The sequence below is a fragment of the Phyllobates terribilis genome, unplaced genomic scaffold, assembly GCF_046119375.1.
Source record: "Phyllobates terribilis strain yellow unplaced genomic scaffold, ASM4611937v1 Scaffold_14__1_contigs__length_39327217, whole genome shotgun sequence".
NCBI classification, from domain to species: Eukaryota; Metazoa; Chordata; class Amphibia; order Anura; family Dendrobatidae; genus Phyllobates; species Phyllobates terribilis.
In genome coordinates, this window is record NW_027362774.1 from 22542030 (window position 1) to 22559568 (window position 17539).

At 49.5% G+C, this 17539-nt stretch overlaps 1 protein-coding gene across 1 annotated transcript in view; it reads right to left on the reverse strand.

The window, feature by feature from the left end:
- The window catches only part of PEPD (peptidase D), a 289969-nt gene that overhangs the window by 231666 nt on the left and 40764 nt on the right, over window positions 1-17539 (reverse strand). Inside the window, exon 4 of the mRNA XM_073659770.1 lies at window positions 16849-16912. Within this exon, the coding sequence (XP_073515871.1) occupies window positions 16849-16912 (64 nt within the window). The remainder of the gene's footprint in view (window positions 1-16848; window positions 16913-17539) is intronic.

Consider the following 17539-nt stretch of genomic DNA (forward strand, 5'->3'; position numbering starts at 1 on the left):
GCTACCTCCAACCATCCAGGCAATAAGATTACCAGACACCCTTTACCTATCAGAGAGGTTCAGAAATCAACATAGGTGACAAATGTTACCTCAGACATAAGATGGACTGAATATACAGCGGACAAAAAAAGAGATATACTGCAGGATGGGCTGTATATAAAAGGGACAAAAGTAGATATATACTGCAGGATGGGCTTTATACAGAGTGGACAGAAAGGAGATATATACTGCAGGATGGGCTGTATATAGAGGGGATAAAAAGGAGAGATATACTACAGGATGGGCTGTATATAGAGGGGACAAAAGGAGAGATATACTGCAGGATGAGCTGTATATAGAGGAGACAAAATTAGATATATACTGCAGGATGGGCTGTATATAGTGTGGACAGAAAGGAGATATATACTGCAGGATGGGCTGTATATAGAGGGGACAAAAAGGAGAGATATACTACAGGATGGGCTGTATATAGAGGGGAGAAAAAGGAGAGAGACTACATGATGGGCTGTATATAGAGGGAACAAAAAGGAGATATATACTGCAGGATGGGCTGTATATAGAGGGGAGAAAAAGGAGAGATATACTACAGGATGGGCTGTATATAGAGGGAACAATAAGGAGAGATACTACAGGATGGGCTGTATATAGAGGGAACAAAAAGGAGAGATATACCACAGGATGGGCTGTATATAGAGGAGACAAAATTAGAGATATACTGCAGGATGGGCTGTATATAGAGGAGACAAAATTAGATATACTGCAGGGTGGGCTGTATATAAAAGGGACAAAAGTAGATATATACTGCAGGATGGGCTTTATACAGAGTGGACAGAAAGGAGATATATACTGCAGGATGGGCTGTATATAGAGGGGATAAAAAGGAGAGATATACTACAGGATGGGCTGTATATAGAGGGGACAAAAGGAGAGATATACTGCAGGATGGGCTGTATATAGAGGAGACAAAATTAGATATATACTGCAGGATGGGCTGTATATAGCGTGGACAGAAAGGAGATATATACTGCAGGATGGGCTGTATATAGAGGGGAGAAAAAGGAGAGATAGACTGCAGGATGGGCTGTATATAGAGGGGACAAAGGAGAGATATACTACAGGATGGGCTGTATATAGAGGGGAGAAAAAGGAGAGAGACTACATGATGGGCTGTATATAGAGGGAACAAAAAGGAGATATATACTGCAGGATGGGCTGTATATAGAGGGGAGAAAAAGGAGAGATAGACTACAGGATGGGCTGTATATAGAGGGAACAATAAGGAGAGATATACTACAGGATGGGCTGTATATAGAGGGAACAAAAAGGAGAGATATACTACAGGATGGGCTGTATATAGAGGAGACAAAATTAGAGATATACTGCAGGATGGGCTGTATATAGAGGAGACAAAATTAGAGATATACTGCAGGGTGGGCTGTATATAAAAGGGACAAAAGTAGATATATACTGCAGGATGGGCTTTATACAGAGTGGACAGAAAGGAGATATATACTGCAGGATGGGCTGTATATAGAGGGGATAAAAAGGAGAGATATACTACAAGATGGGCTGTATATAGAGGGGACAAAAGGAGAGATATACTGCAGGATGGGCTGTATATAGAGGAGACAAAATTAGAGATATACTGCAGGGTGGGCTGTATATAGCGTGGACAGAAAGGAGATATATACTGCAGGATGGGCTGTATATAGAGGGGAGAAAAAGGAGAGATAGACTGCAGGATGGGCTGTATATAGAGGGGACAAAAAGGAGAGATATACTACAGGATGGGCTGTATATAGAGGGGAGAAAAAGGAGAGAGACTACATGATGGGCTGTATATAGAGGGAACAAAAAGGAGATATATACTGCAGGATGGGCTGTATATAGAGGGGAGAAAAAGGAGAGATATACTACAGGATGGGCTGTATATAGAGAGAACAATAAGGAGAGATATACTACAGGATAGGCTGTATATAGAGGGAACAAAAAGGAGAGATATACTACAGGATGGGCTGTATATAGAGGAGACAAAATTAGAGATATACTGCAGGGTGGACTGTATATAAAGTGGACAGAAAGGAGAGATATACTGCAGGAAGGGCTGTATATAGAGGGGACAAAAGTAGAGATATACTGCAGGATGGGATAAATATACTGCAGGATGGGCTGTATAGAGGTGATTGATGGATAGCTCCCGGCCAAAGATTAATTTAGTTGACAGATATCTCTCCCAATTCCCTTTAGCACAGAACACCCAGCTTTGCCGAGCACTCCTGGGTTCTCCAAGCGCTACCTGCCGAAAAAAAAAGGATAGGGTGATTGATTTCCAACCACCGGATCCTTATGTCCCCTTAATAATCTGTCGGGAAGCCCCCACACACATTATATGGCTGGCTGATCCTGCCTAAAAAGTGTGTTTGGCCGACAATTATCTAATGTGTGGGAGACCCCCGCAGATCCAGTTCATATGTGATCATTGGGTTTATGGTCGGAATATCCCTAATTCTTTCATGACAATTATTTTTCAGTGTAATTTTTTTTTCTAGTATTTTTAATTCTTTTTTTTTCTTTACACGCATTTTGGGTGGTGTGTTTTTTTTATTTTGCTACTTTCATAACATGTCTTTTTGCCATTTCTCAAGTCCACTAAAGAAGCTTATGCAAAAACGCCACCCCCGGGGAATGCTGGAGCTAAAAGTCCCAGCATGCCCTATCACGTGAAATAATGATTGCAGAAGTTTGGACCTGATTTTATATGAGAAGGGAAAATCTTTTCTCCCTGAACAGCCCATAAATAAATCGAGATGTAGGACGCACGGTGTGCTGGAGATACACGGGCCGTGCGGACTGTGCCGTGAATGCAGAGGCAGCGTCACATTAACGTCTCCATTTCCCTTTATTTACAGACTTGCTTATTGATGAAGAAATTATTGATTGACACTGCAGCAATAATGAAGCGCTTTGCCTCTCAGTAGTCGCTTGTCAGCCGACACATGTAACACACGATGAGTGATAAATCCTGCCAACGAGAGGGATATAGCTTGTAACAGAGCGGGTTATAAGAGGCCAACACCGAACGGAGTCAGAGAGCGTTTCCTGCAAGTACCGCTCAATCAAGTGGAGAAATGGAATTAAACTGGGAGAGAAAGCTGGATGATAATTTACTTGTTTCCTAAGAGGTCAATAACCATCTCTCCTAAACTCCAGAAAGGCAAGGCAATAATACAGCATTGAAACTTAGGATTGTAGTCTTGTAGTGGCCTATCCCAAGTCCCGTAGTGGCCTGTCCCAAGTCCCGTAGTGGCCTGTCCCAAGTCCTGTAGTCCTGTAGTGGCCTGTCCTAAGTCCCGTAGTGGCCTGTCCCAAGTCCCGTAGTCCAGTAGTGGCCTGTCCCAAGTCCCGTAGTGGCCTGTCCCAAGTCCTGTAGCCCTGTAGTGGCCTGTCCTAAGTCCTGTAGTGACCTATCCTAAGTCCCGTAGTGGCCTGTCCCAAGTCCTGTAGTCCAGTAGTGGCCTGTCCCAAGTCCCGTAGTGGCCTGTCCCAAGTCCTGTAGTCCTGTAGTGGCCTGTCCTAAGTCCTGTAGTGACCTATCCTAAGTCCCGTAGTGGCCTGTCCCAAGTCCTGTAGTCCAGTAGTGGCCTGTCCCAAGTCCCGTAGTGGCCTGTCCCAAGTCCTGTAGTTCTGTAGTGGCCTGTCCTAAGTCCTGTAGTGACCTATCCTAAGTCCCGTAGTGGCCTGTCCCAAGTCCTGTAGTCCAGTAGTGGCCTGTCCCAAGTCCCGTAGTGGCCTGTCCCAAGTCCTGTAGTCCTGTAGTGGCCTGTCCTAAGTCCTGTAGTGACCTATCCTAAGTCCCGTAGTGGCCTGTCCCAAGTCCTGTAGTCCAGTAGTGGCCTGTCCCAAGTCCCGTAGTGGCCTGTCCCAAGTCCTGTAGTCCTGTAGTGGCCTGTCCTAAGTCCTGTAGTGACCTATCCTAAGTCCCGTAGTGGCCTGTCCCAAGTCCTGTAGTCCAGTAGTGGCCTGTCCCAAGTCCCGTAGTGGCCTGTCCCAAGTCCTGTAGTCCTGTAGTGGCCTGTCCTAAGTCCTGTAGTGACCTATCCTAAGTCCCGTAGTGGCCTGTCCCAAGTCCTGTAGTCCAGTAGTGGCCTGTCCCAAGTCCCGTAGTGGCCTGTCCCAAGTCCTGTAGTCCTGTAGTGGCCTGTCCTAAGTCCTGTAGTGACCTATCCTAAGTCCCGTAGTGGCCTGTCCCAAGTCCTGTAGTCCTGTAGTGGCCTGTCCCAAGTCCCGTAGTGGCCTGTCCCAAGTCCCGTAGTGGCCTGTCCCAAGTCCCGTAGTGGCCTGTCCCAAGTCCCGTAGTGGCCTGTCCCAAGTCCCGTAGTGGCCTGTCCCAAGTCCCGTAGTGGCCTGTCCCAAGTCCCGTAGTGGCCTGTCCCAAGTCCCGTAGTGGCCTGTCCCAAGTCCCGTAGTGGCCTGTCCCAAGTCCCGTAGTGGCCTGTCCCAAGTCCCGTAGTGGCCTGTCCCAAGTCCCGTAGTGGCCTGTCCCAAGTCCCGTAGTGGCCTGTCCCAAGTCCCGTAGTGGCCTGTCCCAAGTCCCGTAGTGGCCTGTCCCAAGTCCCGTAGTGGCCTGTCCCAAGTCCCGTAGTGGCCTGTCCCAAGTCCCGTAGTGGCCTGTCCCAAGTCCCGTAGTGGCCTGTCCCAAGTCCCGTAGTGGCCTGTCCCAAGTCCCGTAGTGACCTATCCTAAGTCCCGTAGTGGCCTGTCCCAAGTCCTGTAGTCCAGTAGTGGCCCGTCCCAAGTCCCGTAGTGGCCTGTCCCAAGTCCTGTAGTGGCCTGTCCTAAGTCCTGTAGTGACCTATCCTAAGTCCCGTAGTGGCCTGTCCCAAGTCCTGTAGTCCTGTAGTGGCCTGTCCTAGTCCCGTAGTGGCCTGTCCCAAGTCCCGTAGTGGCCTGTCCCAAGTCCCGTAGTGGCCTGTCCCAAGTCCCGTAGTGGCCTGTCCCAAGTCCCGTAGTGGCCTGTCCCAAGTCCCGTAGTGGCCTGTCCCAAGTCCCGTAGTGGCCTGTCCCAAGTCCCGTAGTGGCCTGTCCCAAGTCCTGTAGTGACCTATCCTAAGTCCCGTAGTGGCCTGTCCCAAGTCCAGTAGTGGCCTGTCCCAAGTCCCGTAGTGGCCTGTCCCAAGTCCCGTAGTGGCCTGTCCCAAGTCCCGTAGTGGCCTATCCCAAGTCCCGTAGTGGCCTGTCCCAAGTCCCGTAGTGGCCTGTCCCAAGTCCCATAGTGGCCTGTCCCAAGTCCCGTAGTGGCCTGTCCCAAGTCCCGTACTGGCCTGTCCCAAGTCCCGTACTGGCCTGTCCCAAGTCCCGTAGTGGCCTATCCCAAGTCCCGTACTGGCCTGTCCCAAGTCCCGTACTGGCCTGTCCCAAGTCCCGTACTGGCCTGTCCCAAGTCCCGTACTGGCCTGTCCCAAGTCCCGTAGTGGCCTGTCCCAAGTCCCGTAGTGGCCTGTCCCAAGTCCCGTAGTGGCCTGTCCCAAGTCCTGTAGTCCTGTAGTGGCCTGTACTACACTCCCTGACAGAAGTTATGTGGCTTATCCATGTTATGTAAATAAAAGCTTATAACCTGACGTTAAGTTCATCCATTGGTTTTATAAATTACTCTTTTGAAAGCTGAAACCCTCCCAAATTTGGTTTCAGTTAAGAAAATAAATTGGCATCAAGGCTGAAATATTCATCATTTAATGAACACAGAATGGTCAGATTTTGGCAAGACAAAAGTATTGTCGTCTGGTCATATAATGCACCCAATCCTAGTTTACATCCTCACCAGTGCTCAGTAAATGATCGGTTAATTAGTGGGTGTGTATAAAAAGAAACTCAGCATCCCAGACCTTCACTTGAACTGCAACTTGACAACATGCCAAAAATCCACCCTGCGACTGAAGCCTTGATTATCAAGAGGCTGAAGACCAGATCCACTGCAGAGGTGGCTGGCACCTTTAATGTGTCTCAGCGTCAAGTACAAAGTATTAAAAAAAGATTTGAAGAGACTGGAGATGTGTTTGACAAGCCCAGGTCCGGCAGACCCCGCAAGACAATTGCTCAGGAGGAACATTTGTTGGTTAGAAAATCCACAGCAAGACCCTCTTCCACTACAGCAGAGCTCTAAAGGCCCCGTCACACTTAGCGACGCTGCAACGATCCCGACAACGATACGACCTGTCAGGGATCGTTGCTGCGTCGCTATGTGGTCGCTGGTGAGCTGTGAAACAGGCAGGCTCACCAACGATCAGGGGAGCAGCGACATCGTGGAAAGAATCTTTCCACGATGTCCTGCTCCTGGTTACGAGCCTGCTGAAGCAGGAGCAGGCTGGTAACCATGATAAACAACGGGTTACTAGGTGCGCGTGTGCCCCTAGTAACCCGATGTTTATCATGGTTACCAGCCTGATCGCTGCTCCCGCTGGTCACACACAGCGATGTGTGCTGACCAGCGGGAGAGCAACGACCAAAAAATGGTCTAGGACACTTTGCAGCGATCTCACAGCAGGGGCCTGATCGCTGCAAAGTGTCACACATAGCGACATCGCTGGTGAGGTCGCTGTTGCGTCACCAAAACCGTGACACAGCAGCGATCTCGCTAGCGATCTCGCTGTGAGACGGGGGCTCAACAGGCCTGGTCACCTCGAACAGTTTGTAGGATTCTGTCTCGAAATGGCCTCCATGGTCGAATCAGTGCCCAGAAGCCAGCACTAAACAAAAGGCAAATAAAAAACCGTGTGGCATTTGCAAAGTCCCACAGAAGGCTAAACAGATGGACGCTGGAAAAGTGTCAGAAGGTGGATTTCTCTGATGAATCTTCAGTAGAATTACACCACAGCCGCCGCAAATACTGCAGGAGACCTACTGGAGCCCGTATGGATCCAAAATACACCCAGAAAACAGTTACATTTGGTGGTGGAAAGATCATGGTCTGGGGTTTCATTCAGTTTTGGGGTGTGCGAAACATTTGCAAGGTGGAAGGCAATATCAATAGACTAAAATATCAAGAAGTATTAGCTACCTCTTACATTCCAAATCATAAAAGGGGTCAAATTCTGCAGCAGGATGGTGCTCCATCTCATACATCCATCTCTACAACAAAGGTCCTCCAGGTAAAAAAGATCAAGGTGCTCAAGGACTGGCCGGCCCAGCCACCAGACATGAACATCATTGAGCGTGTTTGGGGTAGGATGAAAGAGGAAGCTTGGAAGACAAAACCAAAGAATCTAGATGACCTCTGGGAGGCATGTAAGACTGCATTCTCTGCTATTCCTGATGACTTCATTAATAAATTGTATGAATCATTGTTGAACCGCATGGAAGCTCATGGAAGTCACACAAAATATTAAATATGACTAACAGCACCACAACTTCATTCACCAATGTTATGCAACATACAGTCATGGCCAAAAGTATTGAGAATGAGACAAATAGTAATTTTTCCAAAGTTTACTGCTTCATTTTTTGTAATGGCAATTTGCATATACTCCTGAATGTCAAAGAGTGATCAGCTTAACAGCAATTACTGTACTTGCAAAGTCAATATTTGCCCAGAAAATGAACTTTAACCTCCAAACACTTTTCAACATCATTGCAGTCCTGCCTTAAAAGTAGCAGCTAACATCGTTTTAGTGATTGATCCATTAACACAGGTGTGGGTGTTGATGAGGACAGGGCTGGCGATCAATCAGTCATGATTAAGTAAGAATGACATCACTGGACACTTTAAAAGGAGGCTGGTTCTTGGTATCATTGTTTCTCTTCAGTTAACCATGGTTATCTCTAAAGAAACACGTGCAGCCATCATTGCACTGCACAAAAATGGCCTAACAGGGAAGAGTATCGCAGCTACAAAGATTGCACCTCAGTCAACAATCTATCGCATCATCAAGAACTTCAAGGAGAGAGCTTCCATTGTTGTCAAAAAGGCTCCAGGGCGCCCAAGAAAGACCAGCAAGCGCCAGGACCGTATCTTAAAACTGTTTCAGCTGCGGGATCGGACTACCAGCAGTGCCGAGCTTGCTCAGGAATGGCAGCAGGCTGGTGTGAGTGCTTCTGCACGCACTGTGAGGCGGAGACTCTTTGAGCAAGGGCTGGTTTCAAGGAGGGCAGCAAAGAAGCCACTTCTCTCCAGAAAAAACATCAGGGACCGACTGATATTCTGCAAAAGGTACAGGGAGTGGACTGCTGAGGACTGGGGCAAAGTCATTTTCTCTGATGAATCCCCTTTTCGATTGTTTGAGACATCTGGAAAACAGCTTATTCGGAGAAGAAGAGGTGAGCGCTACCACCAGTCTTGTCTCATGCCAACTGTAAAGCATCCTGAAACCATTCATGTGTGGGGTTGCTTCTCAGCCAAGGGAATCGGCTCACTCACAGTCTTGCCTAAAAACACAGCCATGAATAAAGAATGGTACCAGAATGTCCTCCAAGAGCAACTTCTCCCAACCGTCCAAGAGCAGTTTGGCGCCCAACAATGCCTTTTCCAGCATGATGGAGCACCTTGCCATAAAGCAAAGGTGATGACTAAATGGCTCATGGAACAAAACATAGAGATTTTGGGTCCATGGCCTGGAAACTCCCCAGATCTTAATCCCATTGAGAACTTGTGGTCAATCATCAAGAGACGGGTGGACAAACAAAAACCAACAAATTCTGGCAAAATGCAAGCATTGATTATGCAAGAATGGACTGCTATCAGTCAGGATTTGGTCCAAAAGTTGATTGAGAGCATGCCAGGGAGAATTACAGAGGTCTTGAAGAAGAAGGGGCAACACTGCAAATATTGACTTGCTGCATTAACTCATTCTAACTGTCAATATAACCTATTGGTACTCATAATATTATTGCAATTATATTTCTGTAGGTGATATAAACATCAGACAAACACTAATAAAAACCAGAGGCCAGCAGATCATGTGAAAATATAATTTTGGTGTCATTCTCAAAACTTTTGGCCATGACTGTATATTTGCATTTTAAGATAATTATTTGTTTGAATATCACATTACTTTCTGTGGGCGACAAAACTTTTGTCTTGCCAAAATCTGACCATTCTGTGTTCATTAAATGATCAATATTTCAGCATTGATGCCAATTTATTTTCTTAACCTAAACCAAATTTGGGAGGGTTTCAGCTTTCAAAAGAGTAATTTATAAAACCAAAGGATGAATTTAACGTCAGGTTATAAGCTTTTATTTACATAACATGGATAAGCGACATAACTTCTGTCAGGGAGTGTAAGTCCTGTGGTGGCCTGTACTAAGTCCTGTAGTGGCCTGTACTAAGTCCTGTAGTGGCCTGTACTAAGTCCTGTAGTGGCCTGTACTAAGTCCTGTAGTGGCCTGTCCTAAGTCCTGTAGTGGCAGTCTTCAAATATTCTCAGAATCAACTGGACAGGAGGACGAGACGAGAGATTACATTTACGTGAGATTTTAAAAGGATATGCCGAATTTCCTTTCTAAGGACGGCAGTTAATAGAGCAAGAGACACAGAGTTGGGGAATATATAGTTTTATATGACTTGGTTCAGTATTTTCATGTAAAATGCTGCTGAAAAAAAAGACTTATAAAAAGCCTGTGAGTCCTGCTGACCCCGCCCATGCACAGTGAGTGGGCAGGGAAAGGACTCTCAAGTCCTGGCAGCATTTCATCATCTTTTACCTAAAAACACTGAACAAAACCAAAGTGAATGATATATCGCCGAACCCAGGGTCTTTTTCTCTATTACATACTGATCCTATATAAAAGACATGACAGAGTCACTTTAAGCAAGAAAGCTTTTGACAATGTAATGGTTTCCTGAGGGGTCATTACCCATCTCTCTTAGACTCCTGAAATGCAAATCAATAACATAGCATTGAAACTTAGGACTGTAATAGTGGCCGTCATCCAATCTTCTCAGAATCAACAGGACAGGAGGACGAGACAAGAGATTACATTTATGGGAGATTTTAAAAGAATATGCCGAATTTCTTTTCTAAGAATGGTATGTAATAGAGCAGGAGACACAAAGTTTGAGAATATATAGTTTTATATGATTTGGTTCAGTATTTTCATGTGTAACATACCTGGCGGCGTCCTTGCATAGTGGTCCATCTCCCACTGTGCAAGAGCGCGCACTTGATCTCCAGTCCAGAATGTCTCTCTGGCTTCCCTCCATGCTGTCTGTTTGTGTCTGTTTCTGCTGCTTAAGGGCGGCGCCCGATCACTTCCTGCTTTTTGTACCTGCTGTGGGTCACACCCCTTGTGCGTCCTCAGCCTATTGCTGTCTGTCACCTGGTATATAACCCAGCTGCTCCAATCAATCCCTGCCTGAGCATTGTGCTTCATTCAGTGTGTGCTTGCACTCTGAAGGTGCCAGGTCCCGTTCTGTGTTTCTCTTGTCTGCCTATCCTGGAGGCTGTATTTCCAGGCCTGTCTGAACATGCTCCTAGCCTGTTCCCCCCGCCTTCTAGGGGCTGATTACCTAGACCCGCTCCTGTATCTTGTCTGTCCTGTCTGAACACGTTCCTAGCCTGTTCCTCCCGCCTTCTAGGGGCCGATTACCTAGACCCGCTCCTGTATCTTGTCTGTCCTGTCTGAACACGCTCCTTGCCTGTTCGTCCCGCCTCTCTGGGGCCGTATTCCCAGACCCGCTCCTGTATCCCGCTGCAGTGTCGGTCTCTTCCGTACACTCAGTTCCAGTCTGAACTCTCTCCTATCCTTTACCTGTTTTGCCTCTATGTCCGTTCCTTTTTCTGCAGAGTCTGAACTCGTACCTAACTCCTGCTTGTTGTCTCTGTACTCCCGTTTGTGAGTTTGTGGTCCACTCGCTGCTTCACTGCGGGTGCCCTGTGGGTGTCTGGCTCTGCCTTTCCCTTCCTGTCTGTTCCGTGTGAACAGAGCCCTGTCCGTCCTGCTCTGACTCCTTGCTCACTGCTCCGGCAGCCTTGCTCCGCTCTGACCCTTTTGCTCACTGCTCCGGCAGCCTTGCTCCGCTCTGACCCTTTTGCTCACTGCTCCGGCAGCCTTGCTCCGCTCTGACCCTTTTGCTCACTGCTCCGGCAGTCTCGCTCCGCTCTTATCCTTTTGCTCACTGCTCCGGCAGTCTTGCTCTGACTCCTTGCTCACTGCTCCAGGCAGCCTCGTCCTGCTCTGACTCCTTGCTCACTGCTCCGGCAGTCTCGCTCATCTCTGACCCTTTGCTCACCGCTCCAGGCGGTCTCGTCCTGCTCTGCTCTTGCTCACCGCTCCAGGCGGTCTCGTCCTGCTCTGCTCTTGCTCACCGCTCCAGGCGGTCTCGTCCTGCTCTGCTCTTGCTCACCGCTCCAGGAGGTCTCGTCCTGCCCTGCTCTTGCTCACCGCTCCAGGCGGTCTCGTCCTGCCCTGCTCTTGCTCACCGCTCCAGGCGGTCTCGTCCTGCCCTGCTCTTGCTCACTGCTCCAGGCGGTCTCGTCCACCTCTCTGGGCGGCCTCACTCTGCTGTGTTTGTCCGCCACATCTGTGGTTCTGTTCCAGAGTCCCAGTGTGTACTGGGTCCTATCCCGCCTGTGTTCCTACCTGCTAGTGCCTTCCTGTCTGCACTCTAGCCGTGCTTGCCTGTACCCCCCTGCCTGCATACCCGCCTGCCTGCATACCAGTCGTGCCTGCCTATTCCCACCAGTCTGTGTGCCAGCCTAACCAGTCTGTTCCTGTATTCCCCTGTGTGGGTCAACAGCCGTGTCCGGGGTCTGTCCTGGAGTAGCACCTGGTCCCTCTGCTCGGTTCCTCCTTGGTGCACTGGCGTCGTATGCCGTCGTGCGACCCTGGTCGGATCGGGTGAATACCTAGTTACGCCCCTCCAGGCATTCACTCTCCGGCACGGTCCAGTGGAATCACACGCACACGCCGCTCAGCCCGGGAGTGTGCATTACAGCATGCTCAGGCCATGGTTCCCGTTGAGCCCCACGGCCTTCGCTCTCTGAGATGTTTTCCAGCGAATACGTGCATTAAAAATAAATAAATAAATTTTTTTTTTCCTTAGCTGAGTTCCAGGCGAATTACGCACCCGTCCAGATGGATCTATCAGCTCTCGTTCCTGCGGATCCGCCACGTTACTATGGGGATCCAAGACAGAGTCGTGCATTTGTGGAGCAATGCATGCTACACTTCAAGTTCTACCCTCTATGTTTTCCCACAGATCGGGTTAAGGTGGGATTCATGATGTCTTACCTAGCGGGTGATGCCTTGAATTGGATCATTCCCCTATGGGACGCACAGGATCCTATCGTCCTAGACATAATGGCCTTCCTGGTGGCCTTTCTAATGGTCTTCGATGATCCTAACCCGGAGGCTCCTGCTGAAGCTTCACTTCCCAGTATCCCGGAGCAGCCCCGATGGGTAATGTGTGTGGGTAGCGCAATAGTCCTCCAGCCCAATGAGACTACTGCCCACCCAGAATCCTCACAGGGTGACTACACTCTCCGGAATACTTCTCCCAACCTCAAGAGGCAGTCCAGACGTGCTAGACGTAGAGGCAAGCCGTCACACCAGGGTCTGTCCTCCCTGAGACCTCCTGACCCCAACCTTGAAGTCCCTACTGAAGCTTCATCTCCCTGTATCCCGGAGAAGCCCCAACGGGTAATGTGCGTGGGTAGTGCACCAGTTCTCCTGCCCGAAGAGACTGCTGCCCACCCAGAATTCACACCGGAGGACCCCCTGTTGCCTCCTGAATCCCCCGAGATACCACTTGAGGACAATTGGAGAGAGACTTCCCTATACCCTGCACCTGATACCTCGCCCGCTTCGTCCAGTGAGTCCGACCTAGTGTTCTCCGAAGCAGAGGTTACCCCTGAGTCTCTACACCCTTCCGATCAGGCGGAGGATCTCCAGTTGTCTCCTGAACCCTTCGGGGTGCTACCTGGTAGCGAATGGACAGAGATTTTCCTATACTCGGTACCTGATACCTCGGCAGCTTCATCCAACGAGTCCGACATAGTGTACTCTGAAGCAGAGGTTACCCATGAGTCTCTTCACCCCTCCGACCTGGCGGAGGACATCCAGTTGTCTCCTGAGCCCTTCGGGGTGCTACCTGGTAGCGAAAGGACAGAGATGCTCCTATACTCTGTACCTGATACCTTGCTCGCTTCGTCCAGTGAGTCCCACCTAGTGTACTCCGAAGCAGAGGTTATTCCCGAGTCTCTACACCCCTCCGACCAGGCGGAGGACCTCCAGTTGTCTCCAAAACCCTTCGGGGTGCCACCTGGTGGTGAATGGACAGAGACTTTCCTATATCCTGGATCTGATACCTCGCTTGCTTCGTCCAGTGAGTCCGACCTAGTGTACTCTGAAGCAGAGGTTACCCATGAGTCTCTACACCCCTCTGACCAGGCGGAGGACCTCCAGTTGTCTCCAGAACCCTTCGGGGTGCCACCTGGTGGTGAATGGACAGAGACTTTCCAATACTCAGTACCCGATACCTCGCCTGCTTCGTCCAGTGAGTCCGATCTAGTGTACTCTGAAGCAGATGTTTTCCCTGAGCCTCTGCACTCTTCTGACCCGGCAGAGGACCTCCAGTTGTTTCCTGACTCCTCCGGGGTACCACCAGATAACAAAGAGACAGTGACTTTTTCTCACCCTGTACCTGATAACCCGTCTATTTCTTCCTGTGAATTTGACAAGATGTACCTCGAAGCAGAGATTACCCCCAAGTCTCTGCTCCCCTCCAACCCGGTGGAGGACTTCCAGTTGTCTCCTGTACCCTCTGGGGTGCCACCTGAAAATATGTGGAGAGAGACTTCCTTGTGTGCTGTTCCTGGTACTCCACCCGTTTCGTCTGTTGCTGAGGATGGCTGGATAGGAGGTAGCATCCTAGCTAACCAGATGAGACCAGTTTTTCCTGTGGACAGTGGAAGTGATTTCCTTGAAGTGAAGGATTGGCCCTCGAATTCCCTGCGGAAGATTCTGGCAGGCCTGAAGAAGAGGGGGCGTAAGGCGGGGGGTACTGTAACATACCTGGCGGCGTCCTTGCATAGTGGTCCATCTCCCACTGTGCAAGAGCGCGCACTTGATCTCCAGTCCAGAATGTCTCTCTGGCTTCCCTCCATGCTGTCTGTTTGTGTCTGTTTCTGCTGCTTAAGGGCGGCGCCCGATCACTTACTGCTTTTTGTACCTGCTGTGGGTCACACCCCTTGTGCGTCCTCAGCCTATTGCTGTCTGTCACCTGGTATATAACCCAGCTGCTCCAATCAATCCCTGCCTGAGCATTGTGCTTCATTCAGTGTGTGCTTGCACTCTGAAGGTGCCAGGTCCCATTCTGTGTTTCTTTTGTCTGCCTATCCTGGAGGCTGTATTTCCAGGCCTGTCTGAACACGCTCCTAGCCTGTTCCCCCCACCTTCTAGGGGCTGATTACCTAGACCCGCTCCTGTATCTTGTCTGTCCTGTCTGAACACGCTCCTAGCCTGTTCCTCCCGCCTTCTAGGGGCCGATTACCTAGACCCGCTCCTGTATCTTGTCTGTCCTGTCTAAACACGCTCCTTGCCTGTTCGTCCCGCCTCTCTGGGGGCCGTATTCCCAGACCCGCTCCTGTATCCCGCTGCAGTGTCGGTCTCTTCCGTACACTCAGTTCCAGTCTGAACTCTCTCCTATCCTTTACCTGTTTTGCCTCTATGTCCGTTCCTTTCCTTTTTCTGCAGAGTCTGAACTCGTACCTAACTCCTGCTTGTTGTCTCTGTACTCCCGTTTGTGAGTTTGTGGTCCACTCGCTGCTTCACTGCGGGTGCCCTGTGGGTGTCTGGCTCTGCCTTTCCCTTCCTGTCTGTTCCGTGTGAACAGAGCCCTGTCCGTCCTGCTCTGACTCCTTGCTCACTGCTCCGGCAGCCTTGCTCCGCTCTGACCCTTTTGCTCACTGCTCCGGCAGCCTTGCTCCGCTCTGACCCTTTTGCTCACTGCTCCGGCAGCCTTGCTCCGCTCTGACCCTTTTGCTCACTGCTCCGGCAGCCTTGCTCCGCTCTGACCCTTTTGCTCACTGCTCCGGCAGTCTCGCTCCGCTCTTATCCTTTTGCTCACTGCTCCAGGCGGCCTCGTCCTGCTCTGACTCCTTGCTCACTGCTCCGGCAGTCTCGCTCAGCTCTGACCCTTTGCTCACCGCTCCTGGCGGCCTCGTCCTGCTCTGCTCTTGCTCACCGCTCCAGGCGGCCTCGTCCTGCTCTGACTCCTTGCTCACTGCTCCGGCAGTCTCGCTCAGCTCTGACCCTTTGCTCACCACTCCAGGCGGTCTCGTCCTGCTCTGCTCTTGCTCACCGCTCCAGGCGGTCTCGTCCTGCTCTGCTCTTGCTCACCGCTCCAGGCGGTCTCGTCCTGCTCTGCTCTTGCTCACCGCTCCAGGCGGTCTCGTCCTGCTCTGCTCTTGCTCACCGCTCCAGGCGGTCTCGTCCTGCTCTGCTCTTGCTCACCGCTCCAGGCGGTCTCGTCCTGCTCTGCTCTTGCTCACCGCTCCAGGCGGTCTCGTCCTGCTCTGCTCTTGCTCACCGCTCCAGGCGGTCTCGTCCTGCTCTGCTCTTGCTCACCGCTCCAGGAGGTCTCGCTCACCGCTCCAGGCGGTCTCGTCCTGCCCTGCTCTTGCTCACCGCTCCAGGCGGTCTCGTCCTGCCCTGCTCTTGCTCACCGCTCCAGGCGGTCTCGTCCTGCCCTGCTCTTGCTCACCGCTCCAGGCGGTCTCGTCCTGCCCTGCTCTCGCTCACCTCTCTGGGCGGCCTCACTCTGCTGTGTTTGTCCGCCACATCTGTGGTTCTGTTCCAGAGTCCCAGTGTGTACTGGGTCCTATCCTGCCTGTGTTCCTACCTGCTAGTGCCTTCCTGTCTGCACTCTAGCCGTGCTTGCCTGTACCCCCCTGCCTGCATACCCGCCTGCCTGCATACCAGTCGTGCCTGCCTAGTCCCACCAGTCTGTGTGCCAGCCTAACCAGTCTGTTCCTGTATTCCCCTGTGTGGGTCAACAGCCGTGTCCGGGGTCTGTCCTGGAGTAGCACCTGGTCCCTCTGCTCGGTACCTCCTTGGTGCACTGGCGTCGTATGCCGTCGTGCGACCCTGGTCGGATCGGGTGAATACCTAGTTACGCCCCTCCAGGCATTCACTCTCCGGCACGGTCCAGTGGAATCACACGCACACGCCGCTCAGCCCGGGCGTGTGCATTACATCATGTAAAATGCTGCTGAAAAGAAAGACTAAAAAAACAAAGCCTGTGAGTCCTGCTGACCCCGCCCATGCACAGTGTGTGGGAGGAGAGAAGAAGGACTCTCAAGTCCTTGTAGCATTTCACCAGATTTTACCTAAGAACTTGAACAAAACAAAAGAAAACTATAAAACTATATATCCCCAAGCTCAGGGTCTCCTTCTCGATAACATAAGGCTACTATAAAAGACATCTGGCAAAGTCCCTTTAAGTGGGAAATTTTATTCACGGCTTTTTATTTCAACCCATTTGCATCAATGAGAGAGAAGATTCTGGATTTTATTTAAATACATATTGGTGGATACAAAACTTACAGTTCATATAAAAATTATTCACCCCCAGGACTTAATATGAATTGGTTTTCCCTGTCCTAAATTATATGTCATAATAATATAATTAAAAAAAAATAATAGACTGCTTTTATTAAAAATAAATGACTGTAAAATATATATTAGTGAGGAAATCCTGTTGGAAAGGCGTTCTCAGGACTTGGAAGTAAAATCTCCGGACAGCAGGTATGCAAAGGGATTGCTGGAGTTTTGCCAAATGTCTAATTGCAACCCTGTCGTGAAAACTTGAATAAACTATAGACAGGCGACATAAACTTTACCAGAAACACTTACATCACATGCGTAATGAACTTCATCAACTGCATATTTCTGTTTAAAGTGCTCTGGAGGATGAATCCTAGGGAGCAAAGGAAAAAAAAAATCAATGAAAAATGTACTATTAAATTCTCATACTTTTTTGGAGAAAAGTGGGGGTTGTGTCTTATAATCCGATATGTATGTATGTATATATATACAGTGCCTACAAGTAGTATTCAACCCCCTGCAGATTTAGCTGGTTTGATAAGATGCAAATAAGTTAGAGCCTTCAAACTGCAAACGAGAGTAGGTTTTATGAACAGAAGCATAAATCTTACAAACCAAAAAGTTATGTTGCTCAGTTGAATTTTATTAAATTTTAAACATAAAAGTGTGGGTCAATTATTATACAACCCCTATGTTTAATATTTTGTGGAATAACCCTTGTTTGCAATTACAGCTAATAATCGTCTTTTATAAGACCTGATCAGGCCGGCACAGGTCTGTGGAGTTATCTTGGCCCACTCCTCCATGCAGATCTTCTCCAAGTTATCTAGGTTCTTTGGGTGTCTCATGTGGACTTTATTCTTGAGCTCCTTCCACAAGTTTTCAATTGGGTTAAGGTCAGGAGACTGACTAGGCCACTTCAACACCTTGACTTTTTCCCTCTTGAACCAGGCCTTGGTTTTCTTGGCTGTGTGCTTTGGGTCGTTGTCTTGTTGGAAGA